The 23,622-nt window shown below is 41.4% G+C and overlaps 2 protein-coding genes across 2 annotated transcripts in view; one reads left to right on the forward strand and one right to left on the reverse strand.

Annotated features, from left to right (window-relative positions):
• The window catches only part of STARD9 (StAR related lipid transfer domain containing 9), a 114,503-nt gene that overhangs the window by 17,578 nt on the left and 73,303 nt on the right, over positions 1 to 23,622 (forward strand). The window lies entirely within an intron of this gene.
• On the reverse strand, positions 5,423 to 5,971 carry LOC128053924 (cytochrome c). The gene has a single exon (XM_052646423.1). The coding sequence runs from the start codon at positions 5,905 to 5,907 to the stop codon at positions 5,590 to 5,592; it is 318 nt and encodes a 105-aa protein (XP_052502383.1). The 5' UTR covers positions 5,908 to 5,971; the 3' UTR covers positions 5,423 to 5,589.

Here is a 23,622-nt window from a genome sequence, read left to right on the forward strand (position 1 = left end):
GAATGGCCTAGTGATTTTCCCTAATTTCTTCAATTTGAGCAGTTCCACAAATTATGGAATATTCTTGATGAAACGGAAATACCACACCACGTTACTTGCCTCCTGAGAAACCTGTATGCAGAACAAGAAGCAACAGTTAGAACTGGGTGTGGAACAACGGACTGGTTCATAATTGGGAAAGGAGTACCTCAAAGCTGTATATTGTCACCCTGCTAATTTAACTTATATGCAGAGTATATCATGTGAAATGCCAGGCTGAATGAATCACAGGCTGGAATCAAGATTGCTGGAAGAAATATCAACAACTTCACATATGCAGATAATACCATGTTAATGGCAGAAAGCAGAGAAGAACTAAAGAGCCTCTTGATGAAGGTGAAACAGGAGAGTGAAAAAGCTGGCTTAAAATTCAGCATTCAAAAAACTAAGATCATGGCACCCAGTCCTATCACTTGATGCAAATAGATGGGGAAAATGTGGAAACAATGACAGATTTCATTTTCTTGGGCTCCAAAATCAACGTGGACAGTAACTGCAGCCACAAAATTAAGACTCTTGCTCCTTGGAAGAATAGCTATGACAAACCTAGACAGCATATTAAAAAGCAGAGACATCACTTTGCCACAAACATCTGTAAAGTCAAAGCTATGGTTTTTCCAGTGGTCATGTATGGATGTGAGAGTTGGGCCATAAAGAAGGCTCAGTACCAAGGAATGGATGCTTTCAAACTGTGGTGCTGCAGAAGACTCTTGAGAGTCCCTTGGACAGCAAGGAGATCAAAACAGTCAATTCTAAAGGAAATCAACCCTTTAACTGGAAGGGCTGAAGCTGAAGCTCCAGTGTTTTGGCCACCTGATGGGAAGAGCTGACTCGTTGGAAAAAACTCTGATGCTGGGAAATATTGAAGGCAAGAAGAGAAGGGGACAACAGAGGATGAAATGGTTGGATGGCATCACTGACTCAATGGACATAAGTTTGAGCAAACTCAGAGAGATAGTGAAGAACAGGGAAGCCTTGCGTGCTGCAGTTCATGGGGTGGCAAAGAGTCAGACATGACTTAGCTACTGAACAACGGCAACAACATTGTGACCAGGCTGGGGCTACTTACTGCTTCCACAGAAATAACATTTCTGTCTGGGGACTGCAACCCATTATAAGATGATGATTGGTCTATGACCTCCTGCCTCAGAAAGTAAGTAGGGTGAGGTAGAGAGGAGTATGACCCTCACTTTTGTTGTATCTGCTGTACTTGGAATGTGAATGAAGGCTTTGGAGAAGAGGAAAGAAGGTGGAAGAGTTACTGAAACTGAAGAGGGACCTTGGAGGAGCAGGAGAAGGGGAAAACATGAAGAAGAAACTAAGGTGAGAAGGAATTTGAGAGTTTACAGAGGGGTTAGGATTATATCATTTTTTATAGTAGATATCATTTCCAATTTAGGTATAGGAACAGGCTCAGATAGGTTGAGTAGCTTGCTTGAAGGTCACACAATCAAGTAATGGAGCCAGGATTCAAACCTTTGACTGTGATTCCGAAGTCCAAGCTCTCAAAGGCTGCACTATTTATACATAGTTCTCTTTGTTTCTATATTTCCAGTGTTGCATGTCTTAAATGATCAATCATTGGTTAGTGGATTGATAATTTCATTTATGGTTCAGTGGATGAGAGACAAGCAGGACTCTGCCTTCCTCAATCTTACGGCTTATTTTGAGAAGGCCTTGCAGTTTGCCTAAGCTAGAGAGCCACAGACATCTATGAATTTCTCTGTGCATCCCTTTCCCTAATGCATATATGTGCTAGGGCAGCTGGGGAGCGTGTGGGCGTTAAAGGATTTTCTCATGAATATTTGCAGAGCTGTGTACATTCCATCACTAGTGCTAATTCTTCCCAACCAAGATGGAGACAGAAGTAGAAGGGAGAGAATTTTATAAGAAAAAGCCTTTTTGTGCAATAATTGGATGGGGCTCTGCAGGCCTGAGTGGGGGAAGGGAGATTACCATGAGTGTTTCATTTCAGCACATTCCCTCTGCCAACAGCACAGCTGCTTGGCTCCATAAGCATGTCCATGGGCTGGATTTTAAAGGAATAAGGTCATTCTTTTGGCTTCATCTAAACTCATTTTTTTCCCTCTCTAGAAACTTGATTGTCAGTCTTTAAAGGGTAGTTTTAGACTTACAAAAAAAACATGTGAAGAACTGAGATCCTTGACACTTAATGCTTGCTGTTGGTGCTGGATGCCTGTACAAAAATGAACAGCAGAAATGAGAGAAATCTTATAAGATGCAAAAGCTTGTTTGGATTTTTTTTTCCTCCTCTGTGAGCCAAGGGTAACAAGGAAATTCTGGTACTATCTGGAGTCCTTGAGATTTAGCCTGGGGAGAGAGGTTGTGTATAGGAGTGGCATGCTCAAAGCTTGATAATCAGCTGGAAACTTGGGGCAGCCTAAGCATAAATACAGAGGTCCTGAGACATGTCCTTGCTGTTCCTGCAGTGCTGAGAAGTTGCCCTAGACTCCACTTCCTTTACACTTGAATTTGTCCTGGATTTAAAAGGATTATCAGTTAATTGCTTGAAGATGAGAGGCATGATGATGGAGATGATCACTTTGAGGATCTTTGGAAAAACAATTTGCAAAATCACCCGAACAAGAGGATGTAAAATGAAGAACAGCCCTTTGAACAAAAGTTCTGTGTGTCTACCACAGTGGACATGTGTTCACAGGCAGACTGATAACAGTAAGCTTCTCCAGTGGGAGCCACCTGGTCTGCATGGCCAGGTGCTGAATTCTCTCCCACATACTTGCACAGTGAGCCTGTGTCTGGTCCCCTCTCAGCACCTTTCAGTGGTCCTCTGTTTGTGGGGAGCTAGTCCAGCAGACCAACAAAAGGCCCCTTCTAAGTGCAGTGTTCCGAAAAGGGTTCAGAAAGTGTTGGGAAAGAAATGGGACTGGTCTCTCTCTAGTTCTTTGCTCAGCAGAAAGCAGACAGCTGCATAAAATGTGTTAGTAGATTAATTAGTTTATTAAAATATTTTGCTATAAAGGTAATCAAGCTAACTGGAAAATGTTCAAACAGTCCAGAAGGGTATAATATAAAAACCGAAACCCCTTCCCCTTTCATACTTCCCTACTGGTGTCATTCTTCAGAGGTAACCACTTATCTTAAAAAAAAAAAAAAAAAGTACTAACGGGGTTACACTGTATATTTTATTTTCAACTGGCTTTACTTTATCACCTTATCTTGGCCCTAATTTATTGGCAATACCTACTGTTCTACCTCATTGTTTTAATGCTATATAGAATTCCATCGTACAAAGGTATTGTAGTTTAATTATTTTTCTAGTGATGTATGGTTTGAATATATTATATGATATGTAATTATAATTCCATAATTATGGATTCCTGCAATTATATAATATGTATTATATTATGTGTCTGCTGTTCTCTGTAATACTAGAGTTAGCATCTTTAATTTCTAGTAGTGTATCTGCTGTTTGGAGAGTTCAGTTCAGTTCAGTTGCTCAGTCATGTCCGACTCTTTGCAACCCCCTGAATGGCAGCACGCCAGGCCTCCCTGTCCATCACCATTTCCTGGAGTTCACTCAGACTCACGTCCATCGAGTCCGTGATGCCATCCAGCCATCTCATCCTCGGTCGTCCCCTTCTCCTCCTGCCCCCAATCCCTCCCAGCATCAGAGTCTTTTCCAATGAGTCAACTCTTTGCATGAGGTGGCCAAAGTACTGGAGCTTAAGCTTTAGCATCATTGGAGGGTAGTATATTTTAAATTTCAATATATTTTTGTCTAATTTCCTTCCCAAAAGATTATAACAATTTACATGCTTAACAGTAGTGTATCAGAATACTTTACCACATTCCTTGTCAATACTAGGTGTTATCAAACTCTTTAATCTTTGCCTGTCTTATTTGAAATGGTATCCTATTTTTAGCTTTTCTTTTTGATATATTTGATGAGCATCTCTGTATGTTTCTGGGCCATTTGTATACTTTCTTCCCTGTGAATTATGTGTTCATGTATTTTCCCCCATTTTTCTACTGTACTGTTCATTTTTCTCTTATTTTTAAGAGCAGTTAGAATATTAAGGAAAATGTTCCATGTCATAGATGTTGCAGTTGTTTTCCCTGTTTACTTTTGTTTTGATTTTGTAATTTTTCCCCTGAGTGTGTGTTTAAATGTAGTCAAATTCATTGACCTTTCTCTGTGGCTTTCTGGTATATTAAGCTTAGAAGGGCCTGCCATTCTGAAGTTATGAAAGTATTTGCTATGTTTTTTTTTTCTTTCTGGTACACTAATGAATTTATCTTCTTAATTTAAATGTTTGATCCATTTGAATTTTTTTGGTGAAGGAAATGAGGTGGGGCTTGAACATCCATCCTTTCTCCGCTAATATTAGGGGAAACACACTGACTGAAGCTGCCCATCCTGGCCAAGCACCATAGTAACCATTTGGATGAGTTATTTTATGACAGGAGGTTCCTTACTAGGAACATGGAACTAATAAGCCACCACCAATAGGAATAGTTCTGGAAAGGTCAAAAGGAGATACCACCTGTCTTACCACCTCCCAGAATCCTTCTCACTGGCATCCATCTTGGCTGAGCAATGCATGTGCCACCAGGAAGGACACTGAGTCAAAATGATTGGCCAGAAACAACCTGGAAACTAATCCCATCACCATAATACCTGAGACTGCAAGCCACATGGCAGAGCAGTCCTCCTGGGTTCCCCCACCCTCCTGCTCTCTGCCCAGGCACCCCTTCACAATAAAGTCTCTTGTTTTGTCAGCACGTGTGTCTCCTTGGACAATTCATTTTCGAGTATTAGGAAAAAAACCCTTTTGGGCCCTGGAAGGGGTCCCCCTTCCTGCAACAACATGAAAAAGCCATTTTTATCATTTGCTTAATTCCTGTGTATACCTAGAGTCTCTTAAAATTATTTTATTTCATTGATCTGTTTGTACTTTAATATTGTGCCAGAACTAAATATAGTGTTTCAGAAGTTTCTTTTCTTTTCTTTTTTTTTTTTTTTTTAAGTAAAAGGCTAAATTTTAGATAGAGAATTTTAATTAAATTGGCATAGTTTATAAAACCAAACAGATAAAGTGGACTTTGTCAGTGTATTTTCAATCCTTGCCTTAACAGGCTAATGAACACAACTTGAAACACGTGTGAATCCTCCTCTGTTTTATGACAGTGAAGGGACCTTTTCAGTATTTAAATATATTAATATAACCAGTTATAGAAATCTAAATATAAAACCAATCTCTTACAGATTTTGAGAAGGAATGCACCATCTCCCTAAAAAGTTTCATATTCCTTATTCAAGTTCAATCATCTCTTTAGAATGGGAAAAGTGACAGTACTTGTTGAACCAGAATTACTATCAAAATTAAAAAAGCTGACCATATTTGTTTAGCCACAGACCAATCTTATTTAAATCAGGACTGTCCAACAGAATTATTCCATCAGCCATTCACGATCTGAATTCTAGTGTATGAGATCAATTTAAATATGGTACACATAAAAAGTCATGAGACACTTCTGTTTCATAATAAATAAGGCAGTGGCCAACTATTACTCATTGGTAGCTTTTTTGAGGTAAGCTATCAAGTCCTCCCTCTCTCCCTTCTTCTTAATGCCAGCAAAGATCATCTTGGTTCCAGGGATGTACTTCTTGGGATTCTCCAAGTACTCCATCAGCGTCTCCTCTCCCCAGGTGATACCTTTGTTTTTGTTGGCATCTGTGTAAGAGAATCCAGCAGCCTGACCTGTCTTTCGTCCAAACAGACCATGGAGGTTTGGCCCAGTCTTGTGCTTCCCTCCCTTTTCCACAGTATGGCACTGGGCACACTTCTGAACAAAAATCTTCTTGCCCTTTTCAACATCACCCATTTTAAAATCGTTCTTTTTCTGTGCGCGACCGAGAAGTTTCCGCTCACAAGCCGAACGTCCCGCTTTCTATATCAGAAGTTTCTTTTCCAAGATCTGAAGTTAGGAGTGGTCATTATTGTGTCTTGGCTCTAATTAGTCTGTGGTTTACACATATTTACATAAGCTTAGCTTCCAGCAAAAATAGCCTTTTTAGAATCCTGAGCAGGGGCTTCCCAGGTGGTGGTGCTGCTGCTGCTGCTAAGCACTTCAGTCGTGTCCGACTGTGTGTGATCCCATAGATGGCAGCCCACCAGGCTCTGCCATCCCTGGGATTCACAATGCAAGAATGCTGGAGTGGGTCAGGTGATGCTAGTGGTACAGAATCTGCCTGCTAATGCAGGAGATTTAAGAGAGTGAAGTTCTATCCCTGAGTCGGGAAGATCCCCTGGAGGAGGTCATAGCAACCCACTCCAATATTCTTGCCTGGAGAATCCCATGGACAGAGCAGCCTGGCAGGTGAAAGCTGATAGAGTCTCATAGAGTTGGACAGGACTGAAGCAACTTAGCATAGACACATGCAGAATCCTGTACAGATGTGGGGATGAAGGGAAATAATGTGTTTATATCTTTGTTTTGTTTACTTTACCTTTTAACCCTGTTCTCTTACCTCTCCATTAAATCAACCAACATTAAGTTTGATGTCTTATTTGTGAAAGTTCACTAAGATCCTATAATATGTGATTATTTCCCCTTCTTTATTCATTCATTCAACCTACACCTACTGAAAAATATGCCAAGAATTGTGCAAGGCATTGGAAATAATCAATAAGAGTTGGACATTGTACTTACCCATGAAAAACTTAGTTCTTGAAGGAGACAGATACATAGTTAATTACCTTACAGTGTGGTAAATAATATACTGTAGTAAATATTTTATTAAACATTTGAAAAATCTTGAAGAGAGGTTAGCCTTTTTTCATTGGGAGTGGGGGTGTTGTCAGCAAATCTAGTCCACAGGGTGATTTTTCTTTTCACTATTGAATAGTATTTAAACCTGTAGTTCTTTTCCAAAGGCGAGAAGGGCCTTAAGACTTGAAGGTGGTGGTTCACATACATGTATTTAACTATACACTTTGGTGAGTTTCCAAAAAGATCAGTGGCTTCTCAAAAGCATCACATGAGTGATTCACTCATCTTTACTTGATTCTCTCCCTTCTGGTTTCATTCTAGATACCACTTAGTCTTATAAAATAGGTTTATGAATCATTTGATTGAGCCTGGCTGTATAGAATATTAACTTGATTTCTGATCATTATGAGGGAGCTGGGTTCAGTAAAAACCTCTCTTCTCTCTGCAGAAAAGGCAGAGTGGATGGTTTCTCAATTTTCAAGTGTGAGGCAGAGGAGTATGAGCTATTTATAGATTCACCTCCCCCCACAGATGAACACAATAGAAGCCCGAAATCAAATGGTGACCAGATGTGCCTGGGCATCTCCCAGTCTGTATTTAGAAACTGGAAAAGGCAGAGCTGCTAGGAAGTTGGTCTCAGGGCAGAATTGGTTGGACTCACTCATAAAATGATTGTATACAAACAGCCCCTTGCATCGGGTCCGTAGGAGCAGAAGGGTAAAAGAAGTGTGTGCGCAAACTCATTTTTCTTGCTTCTTTTCCTGGCAGTGGGAGATTATTCCTTTGTTAATCATTTCATTGCTCAACTCTTTCCTCTGTAGTTGGGTGGTTAGACAAAGTGGAAAAGCTTTCTGGGGATATGTACTGAGTTGATGTGGGGTAAGAGCCAGTGTGGCTTCTGTGCTGTTGGTAGAGATAGTGGTTCTGCTCAGATGAGAAGAGATCTGACCGAAATGGAAACCCTCAGTTGCTTTTTCTTTTTCTCTTTACTATTCCTTCCTTATTAAACTAACCCCATCTTGCTTGTGGTGTGTTATGGTTTAAAGCACAAACATGTAGTGGTTTCTGGCTGGTATTGCTTTTCCTTTCCTTCCCACATTAAAGATTTTTGAGAAAATAGAAGCAGCTTCCTCCTTTAATAAGCATCTGGCACCATTTGCATGGAGTTTAGAGACTCAATTTCAGGGTTTGGAAAAGTAATGTTTAATTTTGGAGAATGTTCTCATGAACGACTCCTATAAGTGGCAAGAAAGAAAAAAAATACCACGTTTTGAGAACCTGCTGTATTCCAAGTACTGAACTGAGTGCCTAATTCCTCTCATTCACTCTTAAACAGCAACCCCATAAAGTGGGTTATTACCATCTCTGTTCTACAGATGTGAAAAACAGGGCTCAGAGAGGTTAGGGTAAGTTCTTTAGGTCCACACTACTAAGAGGTGGAGTCCAGATTGAAACCCACATCTGGTGCCTGCAAAGCCCTTGCTCTTTCCACTACCCCTGCCACCAGTTGTGTGCGCTAACTTCTCCTGACTATGCGCTTGTCTTTGATATTTGAAGTATGATATGAATTAGCTGACAATTAGAAGAATTTGAATTGTTAAACTTTGCATTTATCATAAGAAAGGATCCAGGAACCATAATGAGGAACACGTGGTTTCAAGCCTCCCTGTTGATGCTTCTCTCTGAGATACAGAGAACACCATCTATTTTAAATTTTGTGTCTGAAGCAAGTGCTGTCTACAGGTGGAGTCAGGGTGTTTTCTACTGAACCCCTCAAATAACTTTAGTTGACCCAGTCACTTTCTGAGATGCAAGAAATAGCTCCTACTTTATAGCAAATGGATGCTTTGTTTTACCGATTCTGACCCAGGATGTTCTTATTGTTTAGTCATTAAGTCACGTCCATCTCTTTGTGACCCCATGGACTGCAGCAGACCAGGCTTCCTTGTCCTTCACTATCCCGAAGTTTGCTCAAACTCACATCCATTGAATTGGTGATGTCATCCAACCATCTCATCCCCTGTTGCCCCCTTCTCCTCCTGCCCTCATCCAAGCATCATGGTCTTTTCCAATGAGTTGACCCTCTGCATCAGGTGGCCAAAGTCTTGGAGCTTCAGCTTCCAATTAATATTCAGGGTTGATTTCTAAAGATTGACTGGTTTGATCTCCTTGCTGTCCAAGGGATTCTGAAGAGTCTTCTCCAGCACCACAATTTGAAAGCATCAATTCTTTGGTGCTCAGCCTTCTTTATGGTCCGACTCTCATATCCATACATGACTACTGCAATAACCATAGCTTTGACTATACAGACCTTTGTCAGCAATGTGAAATCTCTGCTTTTATTACACTGTCTAGACTTGTCTAACTTTCTAAGAAGCAAGTGTCCATTAATTTCATTACTGCAGTCACCATCAGCAGTGATTTTGGAGCCCAAGAAAAAAAATCTGTCAGTTTCCACTTTGGGAAAAAGTGGCCATCTATTTGCCATAAAGTGATGGGACTTGATGCCATGATCTTATTTTTTTGAGTGCTGAGTTTTAAGGTAACTTTTTCACTCTCCTGTTTCACTTTCAGCAAGAGGCTCTTTAGTTCCCATTCACTTTCTACCATTAGAGTGGTATTATCTGCATATCTGAGGTTGTTGGCATTTCTCTTGGCAGTTTTGATTCCAGTTTATGATTCATCCAACCTGGCATTTCGCGTGATGTACTCTGCATATAAGTTAAGTAAGCAAGGTGACAATATACAGCCTTGATGTACTCCTTTCCCAATTTTGAACCAGTCTGTTGTTCCACGTCCAATTCTAACTGTTGCTTCTTGACCTGCATACAGGTTTCTCAGGAGGTGGGTGAGGTGGTCTGGTATTTCCATCTCTTGAAGAATTTTTCACAGTTATGATCCACACAGTCAAAGGCTTCCGTGTAGTCAATGAAGTAGATGTTTTCCTGGGATTCCCTTGCTTTTTCTATGATCCAACAGATGCTGGCAATTTGATGTCTGGTTCCTTTGCCTTTTCTAAACCCAGCTTGAACATCTGAAAGTTCTCAGTTCACGTACTGTTGAAGCTTAGCTTGGAGAATTTTGAGCATTACTTTGCTAGCATGTGACATGAGTGCAATTGTGCGATAATTTGAACATTGTTTGGCATTGCCCTTCTTTGGGATTGGAATGAAAATGACCTTTTCCAGTCCTGCGGCCATTGATGAGTTTTCTAAATTTGCTGACATACTGAGTGCAGCACTTTAACAGCATCATCTTTTAGGATTTGAAATAGCTTAGCTGGAATTCCACCACCTCCACCGGTTTTGTTTGTAGTGATGCTTCCTAAGGCCTACTTGACTTCACACTCCAGGATGTTTGGCTCTAGGTGAGTGACCACACTCTTGTGGTTGTTCAGGTCATTAAGACCTTTTTTTGTATAGTTCTTCTGTGTATTCTTGCCACCTCTTCTTAATCTGCTTCTGTTAGGTTCTTGCCATTTCTGTTCTTTATTGTGCCCATCTCTGCATGAAATTTTCCCTTGGTATCTCCTATTTTCTTATGAGATTTCTAGCCTTCCCCATTCTATTGTTTTCCTCTATTTCTTTGCAGTGTTAGATTAAGAAGGCTTTCTGATCTCTCCTTGCTATCTCTGGAACTCTGCATTCAGATGGGTATATCTTTCCCTTTTTCCTTTTCCTTTCACTTCTCTTCTTTCCTCAGGTATTTGTAAGGCCTCCTCAAACAACCATTTTGCCTTTTTGCATTTCTTTTTCTTTGGGATAGTTTTGGCCACCACCTCCTGTACAGTGTTATGAACCTCCATCCATAGTTCTTTAGGCACTCTGTCTACCAGATCTAATCTCTTGAATTTGTTCATCACTTCCACTGTATGATCATAAGCAGATTTGATTTAGGTTATACCTGAATGGCCTAGTGGTTTTCCTTACTTTCTTCAATTTAGCCTGAATTTTGCAATAAGGAGCTCATGAGCCACAGTCAGCTCCTGGTCTTAGTTTTGCTGGCTGTATAGAGGTTTTCCATCTTCGGCTGGAAAGAATATAATCAATCTGATTTTGGTATTGACCATCTGGTGATGTACATGTGTAGAGTCGTCTGTGTTGTTGAAAGAGGGTATTTGCTATGATCAATGTTTTCTCTTGACAAAATTCTGTTAGCCTTTGCCCTGATTCATTTTGTACTCCAAGGCCAAACTTGCCTGTTACTCCAGGTATCTCTTCACTTCCTACTTTTGCATTCCAGTCCACTATGATGAAAAGGACATCATTTTTAGTGTTGGTTCTAGAAGGTCTTGTAGGTCTTTATGTATCCATTGAATTTAAGCTTCTTTGGCATTAATGGTTGGGGCATAGACTTAGATTACTGTGATGTTGAATGGTTTGCCTTGGAAATGAACCGAGATCATTCTGTTCTTTTTGAGACTGCGCCCAAGTACTGCATTTTAGACTCTTTTGTTGACTGTGAGGGCTACTCCATTTCTTCTAAGGGATTCTTGCCCACAGTAGTAGATATAATAGTCATCTGAATTAAATTCACCCATTTCCGTCCATTTTAGTTCACTGATTCCTAAAATGTCGATGTTCACTCTTGCCATTTCCTGATTGACCATGTCCAATTTACCTTGATTCCTGAACCTAACATTCCAGGTTCCTATGCAATATTATTCTTTATAGCATTGGACTTTACTTTCACCACCAGACACATCCACAGTTGAGTGTTGTTTCCACTTTGGCTCAGCTTCTTCATTCCTTCTGGAGCTACTTCTCCACTCTTCCCCAGTAGCCAGGTTTTGAAGTGGACTTTACAAGTGGTGAAATATGCCCGTGAAGGAACCTGGGATCTGTGTAGTAACCCTGCCAGCCAGTTGCTTCTTTCCTTCCTGGTGCAATTCAGTATGACCTGGTACCTCTTTTTCTTTTTTGGCTGTACCACGTGGCATGCAGGATCTTAGGTCACTGACCAGGGATTGAACCCGTGCCACCCCCAATGGATGTGGGGAGTCTTAACTACTGGATCACCAGGGAAGTCAGCCTTTTTTTTTTTTTTTTTTTGGTACCTCTTTTTTTTTTTTTTTTCTTTTAATTATTTTTGCCTTTTCATACTGTTCCTGGGATTCTCAAGGCAAGAATACTGAAGTGGTTTGCCATTCCCATCTTCAGTGGACCACATTTTGTCAGAACTTTCCACCATGACCTGTCTGTCTTGGGTGGCCCTACATGGCATGGCTCATAGTTTCATTGAGTTAGACAAGGCTGTGGTCCATGTGATTAGATTGGTTAGTTTTCTGTGATTATGGTTTTCAGTCTGTCTGTCCTCTGATGGAGAATGACAGCATCAGACCTTGCTTTCATCACCAGTCACATCCACAACTGGGTGTTGATGAAAGTGAAAGAGGAGAGTGAAAAAGTTGGCTTAAAGCTTAACATTCAGAAAACAAAGATTATGGCATCCGGTCCCATTACTTCATGGCAAATAGATGGAGAAACAGTGGAAACAGTAGCAGACTTTAGTTTTTTGGGCTCCAAAATCACTGCAGATGGTGACTGCAGCCATGAAATTAAAAGATGCTTACTACTTGGGAGAAAAGTTATGACCAACTTAGACAGCATATTAAAAAGCAGAGACATTACTTTTCCAATAAAGGTCTATCTAGTCAAGGCTGTGGTTTTTCCAATAGTCAACTATGGATGTGAGAGTTGGACTATAAAGAAAGCTGAGTGCTGAAGAATTGATGCTTTTGAACTGTGGTGTTGGAGAAGACTCTTGAGAGTCCCTTGGACTGCAAAGGAGATCTAACCAGTCCATCCTAAAGGAGATCAGTCCTGAATATTCATTGGAAGGACTGATGCTGAAGCTAAAACTCCAATACTTTGGTACGTGATGTGAAGAACTGACTCATTTGGAAAGACCCTGATGCTGGGAAAGATTGAAGGCAGGAGGAGAAGGGGATGACAGAGGATGAGATGGTTGGATGGCATCACCAACTCAAAGGACATGAGTTTGAATAAACTCTGGGAGTTGGTGATGGACAGGGTGTGCTGCAGTTCATGGGGTCGCAAAGAGTCAGACACAACTGAGCGACTGAACTGAACTGAATTATTTTCGGCTATGCTGGGTCTTCATTGCTGCACAAGCTTTTCTCAAGTTGTGGTGAGTGGAGGCTACTCTTTGTTGCAGTGCACTGGCTTCTCATTACAGTGGCTTCTCTTGTTGTGGATCGTGGGCTCTAGGGTATGTGGGCTTCAGTAGTTGTGCTGCACTGGCTCTAGTCTCAATAGTTGTGGTGCGTGGGCTTAGTTGCTCCGTGACATGTGGGATCTTCCTGGACCGTGCATTGAACCCATGTCACCTGCATTGGCAGGTGGAGTCTTGACCACTGAGTCACCAAGGAAGCCCTTGGTACCTCTTTTTCTAAGTAGGTCCTTCCTCATCTGTGAAATACCCTGGGGTGTCCAGTTTCATGTTGGGGAGGGAAAGATGAAAGCAGGACCTCCAGTTTGAATCCAGAAGAATCTTAATATATGTTTTTGAATGAGATGAAATCCTATATTGTTTTCTAGTTCTATCCTAAATTCTACCCGCTTTAATTTCCAAATATTTATTTTTCAATGAAGATGAACCTCATCTGCTCAGTATCTTCCACATAGCATTTATATACCAGAGAGAATGAGTCTCTCAGGCATTCATCAGCTTGTTAGGGCTTTTAGAGGTGTATCAACTATGCTTCTTTGAAAATCAGCCCCAAGTTTCTGAGTGACTGTCCAGGTTTGTGTCAGTGCATATCTGGGTCGTCACCAACAAATGGCTTTTGAGCTAAATGCTCAACACTGTCAGGTCTCTCTTTGATCATCTAGTTTTTTTGTGTGTGTGTCTTTTGCATGCACTTTAATAAGTGCCTGTGACAACACCAAGAAGCACCTTTGTTCCAGGGCTGTTGGCTAAGGTTGGAGTCACACTTTATTTGGTTGAGGTGACTTGAGATAAAGATCTGAGGTGCAAGAAGCGCCGCAAGATGAATGTGGTTTGAGGTCTCATGATTCAAACATGCAGCTCTGTCTGTTGCAAACTAGGGCAGTCTTCAGGGTTGGAGGAAGGTAGTGTGGCTCGAGGGGGGGATGCTGCCTGCCAGTGGGATACAGGAGGCAGATGCTGTTGAGATCAACATGAAATTAATCTCTTTAACCAGACCTTGGATTGCTGAGAATGATACAGGCTTCAGATGGGCTGCTGAGCCCAACTGTGAAACTGAAACCATGTTGGGGGTTCAGCTCATTTGCTTCTCCAGCATTAAGATTGGTCTCTAGAGACCCATTCAGACTAAACAGTATTAAAAACAGGAAATTTGCTCCTAGCAGCATAGTTGCAGGAAAACTTTTTCCACTTGGGCAAGAATGAGAGTTAAAAACAGAAACTCCATCCTCCAGGCTTGTTTTCTTCTTATATAAAAGTAATGTTTGCAATTCCCAACGACTTGAAGCAGCTTGGCCCTACTTGACTGCCTGTCAGACTACTGCCTGAGGGGATTCATTACAGAAGATGGTAAAGAGCCCTTGTGAACACATTAAAAAATGTGGAGGCAGTGCTCTGTGGAGGACGCTGACTTGGTGATGTTTATCTTCACCTAAGATCACGTATGCAGAATTAACGCGGGAAGCACTTAGGGGAGACCTAGAGAACAGCTATTGTTTAATTTGATTCAGCACCCATTTGTGGTGTATATTCTGGATTGGGTCCACAGGTTATGTATTCATTTATTCAGTCATTGTTAACTGAGCACGTACTGTGTGGTGTGCATAGGTGCCTCAGACATGTGATGTGCTTTTTAACCCTTTTGTACTGTGGGACCTGCTCGGGTTTGCTCCTGACAGTCAGCCTAGGGCAGCCCTGAATCAAAGGGTTCAACTCCTGGGACTGCTGCTCTTCTGCATAATTTGCTGCTGAGATTGATGGGGGTGGACAGGGGGACATTTTGGAAGAAGAGAGTGAGGACAAAGAGGAAAGTAAAACCTTGAGAGGAGGGCTTTCCTATCGGCTCAGTGGTACAGAATCTGCCTGCCAACGCAGGAGACTCGGGTTCGATCATGGCGCCAGGAAGATCCATCATGCCGTAGAGCGACTCAGCCCCTGCAGCACAACTATTGAGCCTGTCCTTTAGAGCCTGGGAGCCATGATTACTAAAACGTGCACACCCAGCCCTACAGCCAGAAAAAGGCCCACACAGTAAACAAAGACCCAGCATAGACAAAAATAAATAAATTTATAAATTATATGTATATATTTTAAAAAGCTAGAGAGGAAATGCTGTTCTTTTCTTCCTCTCCCACTGTGATGTTACTCTGCCTAAGTAGTCCAGCGGGGGGAGAGTGGACTGAAGGCCTCAGTGAACGTGAGTTACCCTACCCTCTGTTCACCATGGTTGACCAATGTGTCATGAACAAGGTTCTGCAGTAAAAGAAACTGTGTGGTGAAAAGATTCTTTACAGCTGTGTGTCATTATTTTTTGCTGGTAAGAAAAACAGAACTGGTTTTTAAAACTTTAAAGTGGAATATATGCACAGAAAAGTGCACTTATTAGAAGTGAACAGCTCAAATTTTCTATCCACTTGAACTTTTACAAACTGAGCATATCTACATAACCTGCATGCAGATCAAGAAATAGAGCATTACCAGCACCTCGGAAGTCCCACTTGTGCTCTGTTAAAATACACTATAAAGCTCTTTCCTGGGGCTTTTTTCCAGTGTATGCTCTGCAATGTTGAGAGGAGAAATAATGTCCCTACCTAGCCTGCTAATCTCTGAATTTAAGAGGACAGGCAGGCCAAACACAGCCTTTCCTGGCTTTCTCCTCAACCTTCCTTTCTTTTTCTGACTTGCAGCTGTTAGTATCCTATTAACCTTCTCTTATATTCAGCCCCTGGTTTCTGGCTATAGAGATGTGTTTTGATGTGTTCCCTTGTTCTCTTTTTTCTTTGGCTATCCCATGAGTCATGTAGGATCCTAGTTCCCCAACCAGGAATATCAAACCCATGCCCCCTGCACTGGAAGCTCAGGGTCTTAACCATTGAACTTCCAGGGAATTCCCCATTTTAGTTTGTCTTTGTATTTTACATTTATAAAATATACTGAAAGTGAACAGGTGCATTTCTTCATTAAAAAAAAATGTTACAGAGGACATCTTCAAAACAGAGTAGATTAGCAGGGCTTTAGAATGTGTGCTGCTTTAGTATCCTCCTCAGCTTTGGTACTCTTTAGGCTGAGTGTATGCCCGATTTAACTGTTTTATGTAGGATTATATTACAGCCCAGCATTATGAGTTATTATCCACATGCAAGAGGAGCAGTTGGCAAGCCTTCTGGGAAGCTATGCCTTTGCTTGGGGTAGCGTCACACTTGATCACATGGCCCCCATAGAAATGGAAGGTGTATATATAAAGGGGAGCCCATAAGAAGAAAGGTCATAGAGTTAGAATTTTGTAAACTGGACAGACTTTATGATGACTTTTTAAGATGACTTTAAAAAGTCATCCATTATGCAATTGTGGTTTTGGTTAAGACTGGGCTGTAGTGACACAGAGTCTGGGTTGGAACCCCATCTCTGACATTGCTAGCTGTGTGACAGGGCAGCTTTCTGGACTGCTCTCTGATTTAGTTGTTTCATCTGTAAAATGATGATAATAGTATCAACTTCATGGATTATTGTGAAGAGTAAATTATTAGTGTATCTAAAGTGCTTTGAATATCACCTAGTATATTTCAATAGTGAATAAATGTTGTTCTTGTTACTTTAACATCTGTCATGACACTAGATTGGCAACTGTCTGAACCTCTTCTTTTTTTAAAATCTAAATGCCAGTCAGGATGGGATTGAGGTAGAATATGTTTCCACTACAGAAGTTTACTTCACAGCCAACTTCATTTGCACATGGTGACAAGATGAGGACATACATCCACAGCATGGGAAAGAACAATAACGTTTTTTAAGGCTTAATCTTCATTTCCTATAAATTCTTCCTATAGTAAGGTAGAACCATTGTAAACTTCTTATCAGTTTTACTCTGCAGGGGTGGCTGAAGTTTTCCTTCTCAAAAAAAGTGAAGTTTCCATATCAGCAAGATTGATATTACCTGGGAACTTATTGGGCTCTTCCTCAGACCTACTGAATCAAAATTCAGGGGTGGCATCCATCAAACTTTTAAAATAGCTGTTCCCTTCTCCATGGGATCTTCCCAACCCAGGGATCGAACCCAGGTCTCCCACATTGCAGGCAGATTCTTTACTAGATGAGCCACAAGGGAACCCCAAGAATACTGGAGTGGGTAGCCTATCCCTTCTCCCATGGATCTTCCCAACCCAGGAATTGAATCGGGGTCTCCTGCATTGCAGGCGGATTCAGAGTATAGAGTTTTCTGAGTCAAGAATCGAACCTGTCAATCTTAAGGGAAATCAACCCTTGAATACTCGTTGGAAGGACTGATGCTGAGGTTGAAACGCCAGTAGTTTGGTCATCTGATGTGAACAGCTGACTCATTGGAAAAGTCCCTGATGCTGGAAAAGATTGAGGGCAGAAGGAAAGGAGAGCGTCAGAGGATGAGATAGGTGGATGGCATCACTGATGCAGTGGACATCAACTTGGGCAAACTTCGGGAGATGGTGAGGGACAGAGAGGCCTGGTGTGTTGAAGTCCATAGGGTTGCAAAGAGTCAGACATGACTGATTGACTGAACAGCAACAACAGCAATCAAAAATGTCCTGAGTTTCCCTGCGTCCATCAGTCACTGGTAATAATTGCCTTTTGAAGAACATCTGGCTCTTAAAAGGAACTCTTGAGGGCAGTCCTCCAAAAAAAGAGACAAAAAGATACAGATACTAACTTTTGGAAGTTAAACCACACCCATTGGCTGGTACACATGAAAATAGTAAAGAAATCCAAATGTATTGATATATAGATGTAGAACATTAACAGCACCTCCTGTACCATCAAAGCTGGTCAGAAGAGTGTGGTAGGAAACTAAGGAATTCTGAAATACATCCTGATACCAGAGTGGGCTATGGGAAAACCACTCTGTGTGTCCTGTCCCTAAGACTTCCTGGGAGAGCCCTGTGCCTGCCCTCATGTGTCTTCTAGTTAGGTCTGTGGTCTATAAACAGTCTCCTGTATCTTCTACATCTACCAGTGTGGGCATTAAGCATTGATATTCATAAAGATGACTTCAGGTCCTGCCATTGCCAAATCCTTAGACATTAAGAAAGAATATACTGAATAATTTGAAATTTTTAATGTACATGAAGTTGACAGTGATTTCTGGTTAACTAAAATATCAGAAATATGTTTTTATTAAGAAAATCTCATTTTGCGATCATTTAGCCAAAAGTGGTTTGGAACTTCCCTGGTGGTCCAGTGGCTCAGACTCCATGCTCCCAATGCAGGGGTCCTGGGTTCGATCCCTGGTAAGGGAACTAGATCTTACATGCTACAACTAAGACCCTGCACAGCCAAATAAATAAACTGAATAAATAAAAGTGGCTTAACCATTGCTATGTGATGATCATTCATGCTGTTCACTGAATATTCAAGGCTGTTTATCTCCTGTTGTGTGATACAATTTCACTTTCTGGTGCCATTGTGTGTGGCGGGGGGTGGGGGTGGGGGTGGGGTGGGAGGTTGCATATGATGAGCTCTGTGAGTATATTTAAGAAGAAATGATGTCTGAGCCTTCAGTTGCTGATCTATGACCTTGCAAAGCCCTTTTTCCTTCTGGCATCAAGATCAGTAACATTGGAGATAGATAGTTCTGTTAGAGAAGCTACAACCACCAAGACTCCCTACTGACCCCACAAGTAGCATGAGCCAGAAATAAGCTTTTGTTGTTTTCAGCTACTATGCTTTAGGGATTTGCTGCTGCTGCTGCTGCTAAGTCACTTCAGTCATGTCCGACTCTGTGCGACCCCATAGACAGCAGCCCATCAGGCTCCCCCATCCCTAGGATTCTCCAGGCAAGAACACTGGAGTGGGTTGCCATTTCCTTCTTCAGTACATGAAAGTGAAAAGTGAAAGTGAAGTCGCTCAGTCGTGTCTGACCCTTAGCGACCCCATGGACTGCAGCCCACCAGGCTCCTCCATCCATGGGATTTTCCAGGCAAGAGTACTGAGGTGGGGTGCCGTTGCCTTCTCCCTTAGGGATTTGCTGCAGTAACCTAACTTTGTCCTGACTGCTAACTCTTCAGTGCTGAGCTTGTTGAGTAACTTTAACTTTAGTTGTGCATACACGCATGCATGCATGCTTCAGTTGTGTCCGACTCTGTACGACTCTATGGACTGCAGCCCGCCAGGCTCCTCTGTTCATGGGATTCTCCAGGCAAGAATACTGGAGTGGATTGCCATTTCCTCCTCTAGGAGATCTTCCTGACTCAGGGATCAAACCCAATCCCTAGGATGTCTCAAATGCATTAGCAGGCAGGTTCTTTACCACTAACACCACCTGGGAAGCCCAACTTTGGTAGAGTATTAGGTATTTTAAGAAAATGGATCAAGGTGATTTGTTCATGTACTTTCATTTATTTTCAATGATAAATGATCTTAATGTGTTTCAAAGTGTTGTTGTTCACTGGCTCAGTCATATCCAACTCTTTGCGTGCCCATGGACTGCAGCACACCAGCTTTCCTGTCCTTCACCATCTCCTGGAGCTTGCTCAAACTCCTGTCCATTGAGTCGGTGATGCCATCCAACCATCTTGGTGTCTTCCCCTTCTCCTCCTGCCTTCAGTCTTTCCCAGCATCAAGGTCTTTTCTAATGAGTTGGCTCTTTGCCTTAGGTGGCCAGAGTATTGGAGCTTCAGTATCAGTCCTTACAGTGGATATCCAAGACTGATTCCCTTTATGATTGACTGGTTTGGTTTCTTGCAGTTCAAGGGACTCTCAGGAGTCTTCTCCAACACCACAGTTCAAAAGCATCAATGCTTTGGTGCTCAGTCTTTATGGTTCATCTCTCACATCCATACACGACTACGGGAAAAACCATAGCTTTGACTATATAGACTTTTGTTGGTAAAGTGACGTCTCTGCTTTTTAATACACTGTCTAACAGTCATCAAGACAGTACAGTACTGGCACAAAGACAGAAATATAGATCAAGGGAACAAAATAGAAAGCCCAGAGATAAATCCATGCACCTCTGGACACCTTGTCTTTGACAAAGGAGGCAAGAATATACAATGGAGAAAAGACAATTTCTTTAACAAGTGGTGCTGGGAAAACTGGTCAAACTTGTAAAAGAATGAAACTAGAACACTTTCTAACATCATACACAAAAATAAACTCAAAATGGATTAAAGATCTAAACGTAAGACCAGAAACTATAAAACTCCTAGAGGAGAACATAGGCAAAACACTCTCTGACATAAATCACAGCAGGATCCTCTATGATCCACCTCCCAGAATATTGGAAATAGAAGCAAAAATAAACAAATGGGATCTAATTAAAATTCAAAGCTTCTGCACAACAAAGGAAACTATAAGCAAGGTGAAAAGACAGCCTTCTGAATGGGAGAAAATAATAGCAAATGAAGCGAATGACAAAGAATCAATCTGAAAAATATACAAGCAACTTCTACAGCTCAATTCCAGAAAAAAACGACCCAATCAAAAAATGGGCCAAAGAACTAAACAGACATTTCTGCAGAGAAGACATACAGATAGCTAACAAACACATGAAAAGATGCTCAACATCACTCACGATCAGAGAAATGCAAATCAAAACCACACTGAGGTACCATTTCATGCCAGTCAGAATGGCTGCTATCCAAAAGTCTACAAGCAATAAATGCTGGAGAGGGTGTGGAGAAAAGGGAACCCTCTTACACTGTTGGTGGGAATGCAAACTAGTACAGCCACTATGGAGAACAGTGTGGAGATTCCTTAAAAAACTGGAAATAGAACTGCCTTATGACCCAGCAATCCCACTGCTGGGCATACACACTGAGGAAACCAGAATTGAAAGAGACATGTGTACCCCAATGTTCATTGCAGCACTGTTTATAATAGCCAGGACATGGAAGCAACCTAGATGTCCATCAGCAGACAAATGGATAAGAAAGCTGTGGTACATATATACAATGGAGTATTCAGTTCAGTTCAGTCACTCAGTCGCGTGCGACTCTTTGCGACCCCATGAATTGCAGCACACCAGGCCTCCCTGTCCATCACCAACTCCCGGAGTTCACTCAGATTCACGTCCATTGAGTCAGTGATGCCATCCAGCCATCTCATCTTCTGTCGTCCCCTTCTCTTCCTGCCCCCAATCCCTCCCAGCATCAAAGTCTTTTCCAATGAGTCAACTCTTCGCATGAGGTGGCCAAAGTACTGGAGTTACTCAGCCATTAAAAATAATACATTTGAATCAGTTCTAATGAGGTGGATGAAACTGGAGCCTATTATACAGAGTGAAGTAAGCCAGAAAGAAAAACACCAATACAGTATACTTACACATATATATGGAATTTAGAAAGATGGTAACGATAACCCTGTATGCAAGAGACCAAAAGAGACACGGATGTATAGAACAGTCTTTTGGGCTCTGTGGGAGAGGGCGAGGGTAGGATGATTTGGGAGAATGGCATTGAAACATGTATATTATCATATGTGAAACGAATCGCCAGTCCAGGTTCGATGCATGATACAGAATGCTTGGGGCTGGTTCACTGGGATGATCCAGAGGGACAGGATGGGGAGGGAGGTGGGAGGGGATTTCAGGATGGGGAACACATGTACACCCATGGCAGATTCATGTTAATGTATGGCAAAACCAATACAATATTGTAAAGTAATTGGCCTCCAATTAAAATAAATTTATATTAAAAAAAGATTTAAAAAAATACACTGTCTAGGTTTGTCATAGCTTTTCTTCCAAGGAGCAAGTATCTTTTAATTTCATGACTGCAGTCACCATCTGGAGTCATTTTGGAGCCCAAGAAAATAAAGTCTGCCACTGTTTCCATTCTTTCCCCATTTATTTGCTATGAAGTGATGGGACTGGATGCCATGATCTTAGTTTTTTGAATGTTGAGTTTTAAGCCAGCTTTTCCACTCTCCTCTTTCACTTTCATCAAGAGGCTTTTTAGTTCCTCTTCACTTTCTGCCATGAGGTTGGTGTCATCTGCATATCTGAGGTTATTGATATTCTCCGGGCAATCCTGATTCCAGCTTGTGCTTTATCCAGCCCAGCATTTTGCATGATGTTGCATATAAGTTAAATAAGCAGAGTGAAAATATATAGCCTTTACTTACTCCTTTCCTAATTTTAAATCAGTCTGTTGTTCCACTTCCGGTTCTAACTGTTGCTTCTTGACCTGCATACAGGTTTCTCAGGAGGCAGGTCAGGTGTTCTGGTATTCTTTTCTCTTTAAGAGTTTTTCACAGTTTGTTGTAATTCACATAGTCAAAGAGTTTAGCATAGTCAATGAAGCAGATGTAGATATTCTTCTTGAATTCTCTTGCTTTTTCTATGATCCAGTAGATGTTGGCAATTTGAGCTCTGGTTCCTCTGCCTTTTCTAAATCCAGCTTGAACATCTGGAAGTTCTTGGTTCATGTACTGTTGATGCGTGGCTTGGAGAATTTTGAGCATTACTTTGCTAGCATGAGAAATGAGTGCAGTTGTGTGGTAGTTTGAACATTGTTTGGCATTGCCCTTCTTTGGGATTGGAATGATAACTGACCTTTTCCAGTCCTGTGGCCACCGATGAGTCTTCCAGATTTGCTGGCATGTTGAGTGCAGCATTTTCACAGCATCATCTTTCAGGAATTGAAATAGCTCAGCTGGAATTCCATCACCTCTACTAGCTTTGTTTGTAGTGATGCTTCGTAAAGCCCATCAGACTTTGCACTCCAGGATGTCTGGCTCTAGATGAGTGATCACACATCGTAGTTATCTGGGTCATGAAGATCTTTTTTTAATAGTTCTTCTGTATATTCTTGCCCCCTCTTCTTAATATCTTCTGCTTCTGTTAGGTCCTTTATTTCTGTCCTTTATTGTGCCCATCTTTGCATGAAATGTTCCCTTGGTATTTCTAATTTTCTCGAAGAAATCTCTAGTCTTTCCCATTCTTTTGTTTTCATCTATTTCTTTGCATTGTTCAATTAAGTAGGCTTTCTGATCTCTCCTTGCTATTCTTTGGAACTTTGCATTCAGATGGATATATCTTTCCTTTTCTCCTTTACCTTTCACTTCTCTTCTCAGCTATTTATTGGTAAGGCCTCCTCAGACAACCATTTTGCCTTTTTGCATTCCTTTTTCTTTGGGATGGTTTTAATCACTGCCTCCTGTACAGTGTTATGAACCTCCATCCATAGTTCTTCAGGCACTCTGTCTATCAGATCTAATCCCTTGAATCTATTTGTCACTTCCACTGTATAATCATAAGGGATTTGATTTAGATCATATTTGAATGGCCTAGTGTTTTTCCTTGCTTTCTTCAGTTTAGCCTGATTTTTGCAATAAGGAACTCATGATCTGAACCATAGTCAGCTCCCAGTCTTATTTTTGCTGACTGTATAGAGCTTCTCCATCTTCAGCTGGAAAGAATATAATCAACTTGATTTTGGTATTGACCATTTGGTGATGTCCATGTGTAGAGTCGTCTCTTGTGTTGTTGGAAGAGGGTATTTGCTGTGACCAGTGCTTTCTCTTGGCAAAACTCTGTTAGTCTTTGCCTTGCTTTATTTTGTACTCTGAGGCCAAACTTGCTTGTTACTCCAGGTGTTAAAAGTGTTAGAAGGCCTTTCATGTATGCAGGACTCTCTTTAGTTTTTCTTTGACTCCTTTTCTCTTGGA

This window comes from Budorcas taxicolor, chromosome 10 (assembly GCF_023091745.1).
Source record: "Budorcas taxicolor isolate Tak-1 chromosome 10, Takin1.1, whole genome shotgun sequence".
Classification (NCBI taxonomy): domain Eukaryota; kingdom Metazoa; phylum Chordata; class Mammalia; order Artiodactyla; family Bovidae; genus Budorcas; species Budorcas taxicolor.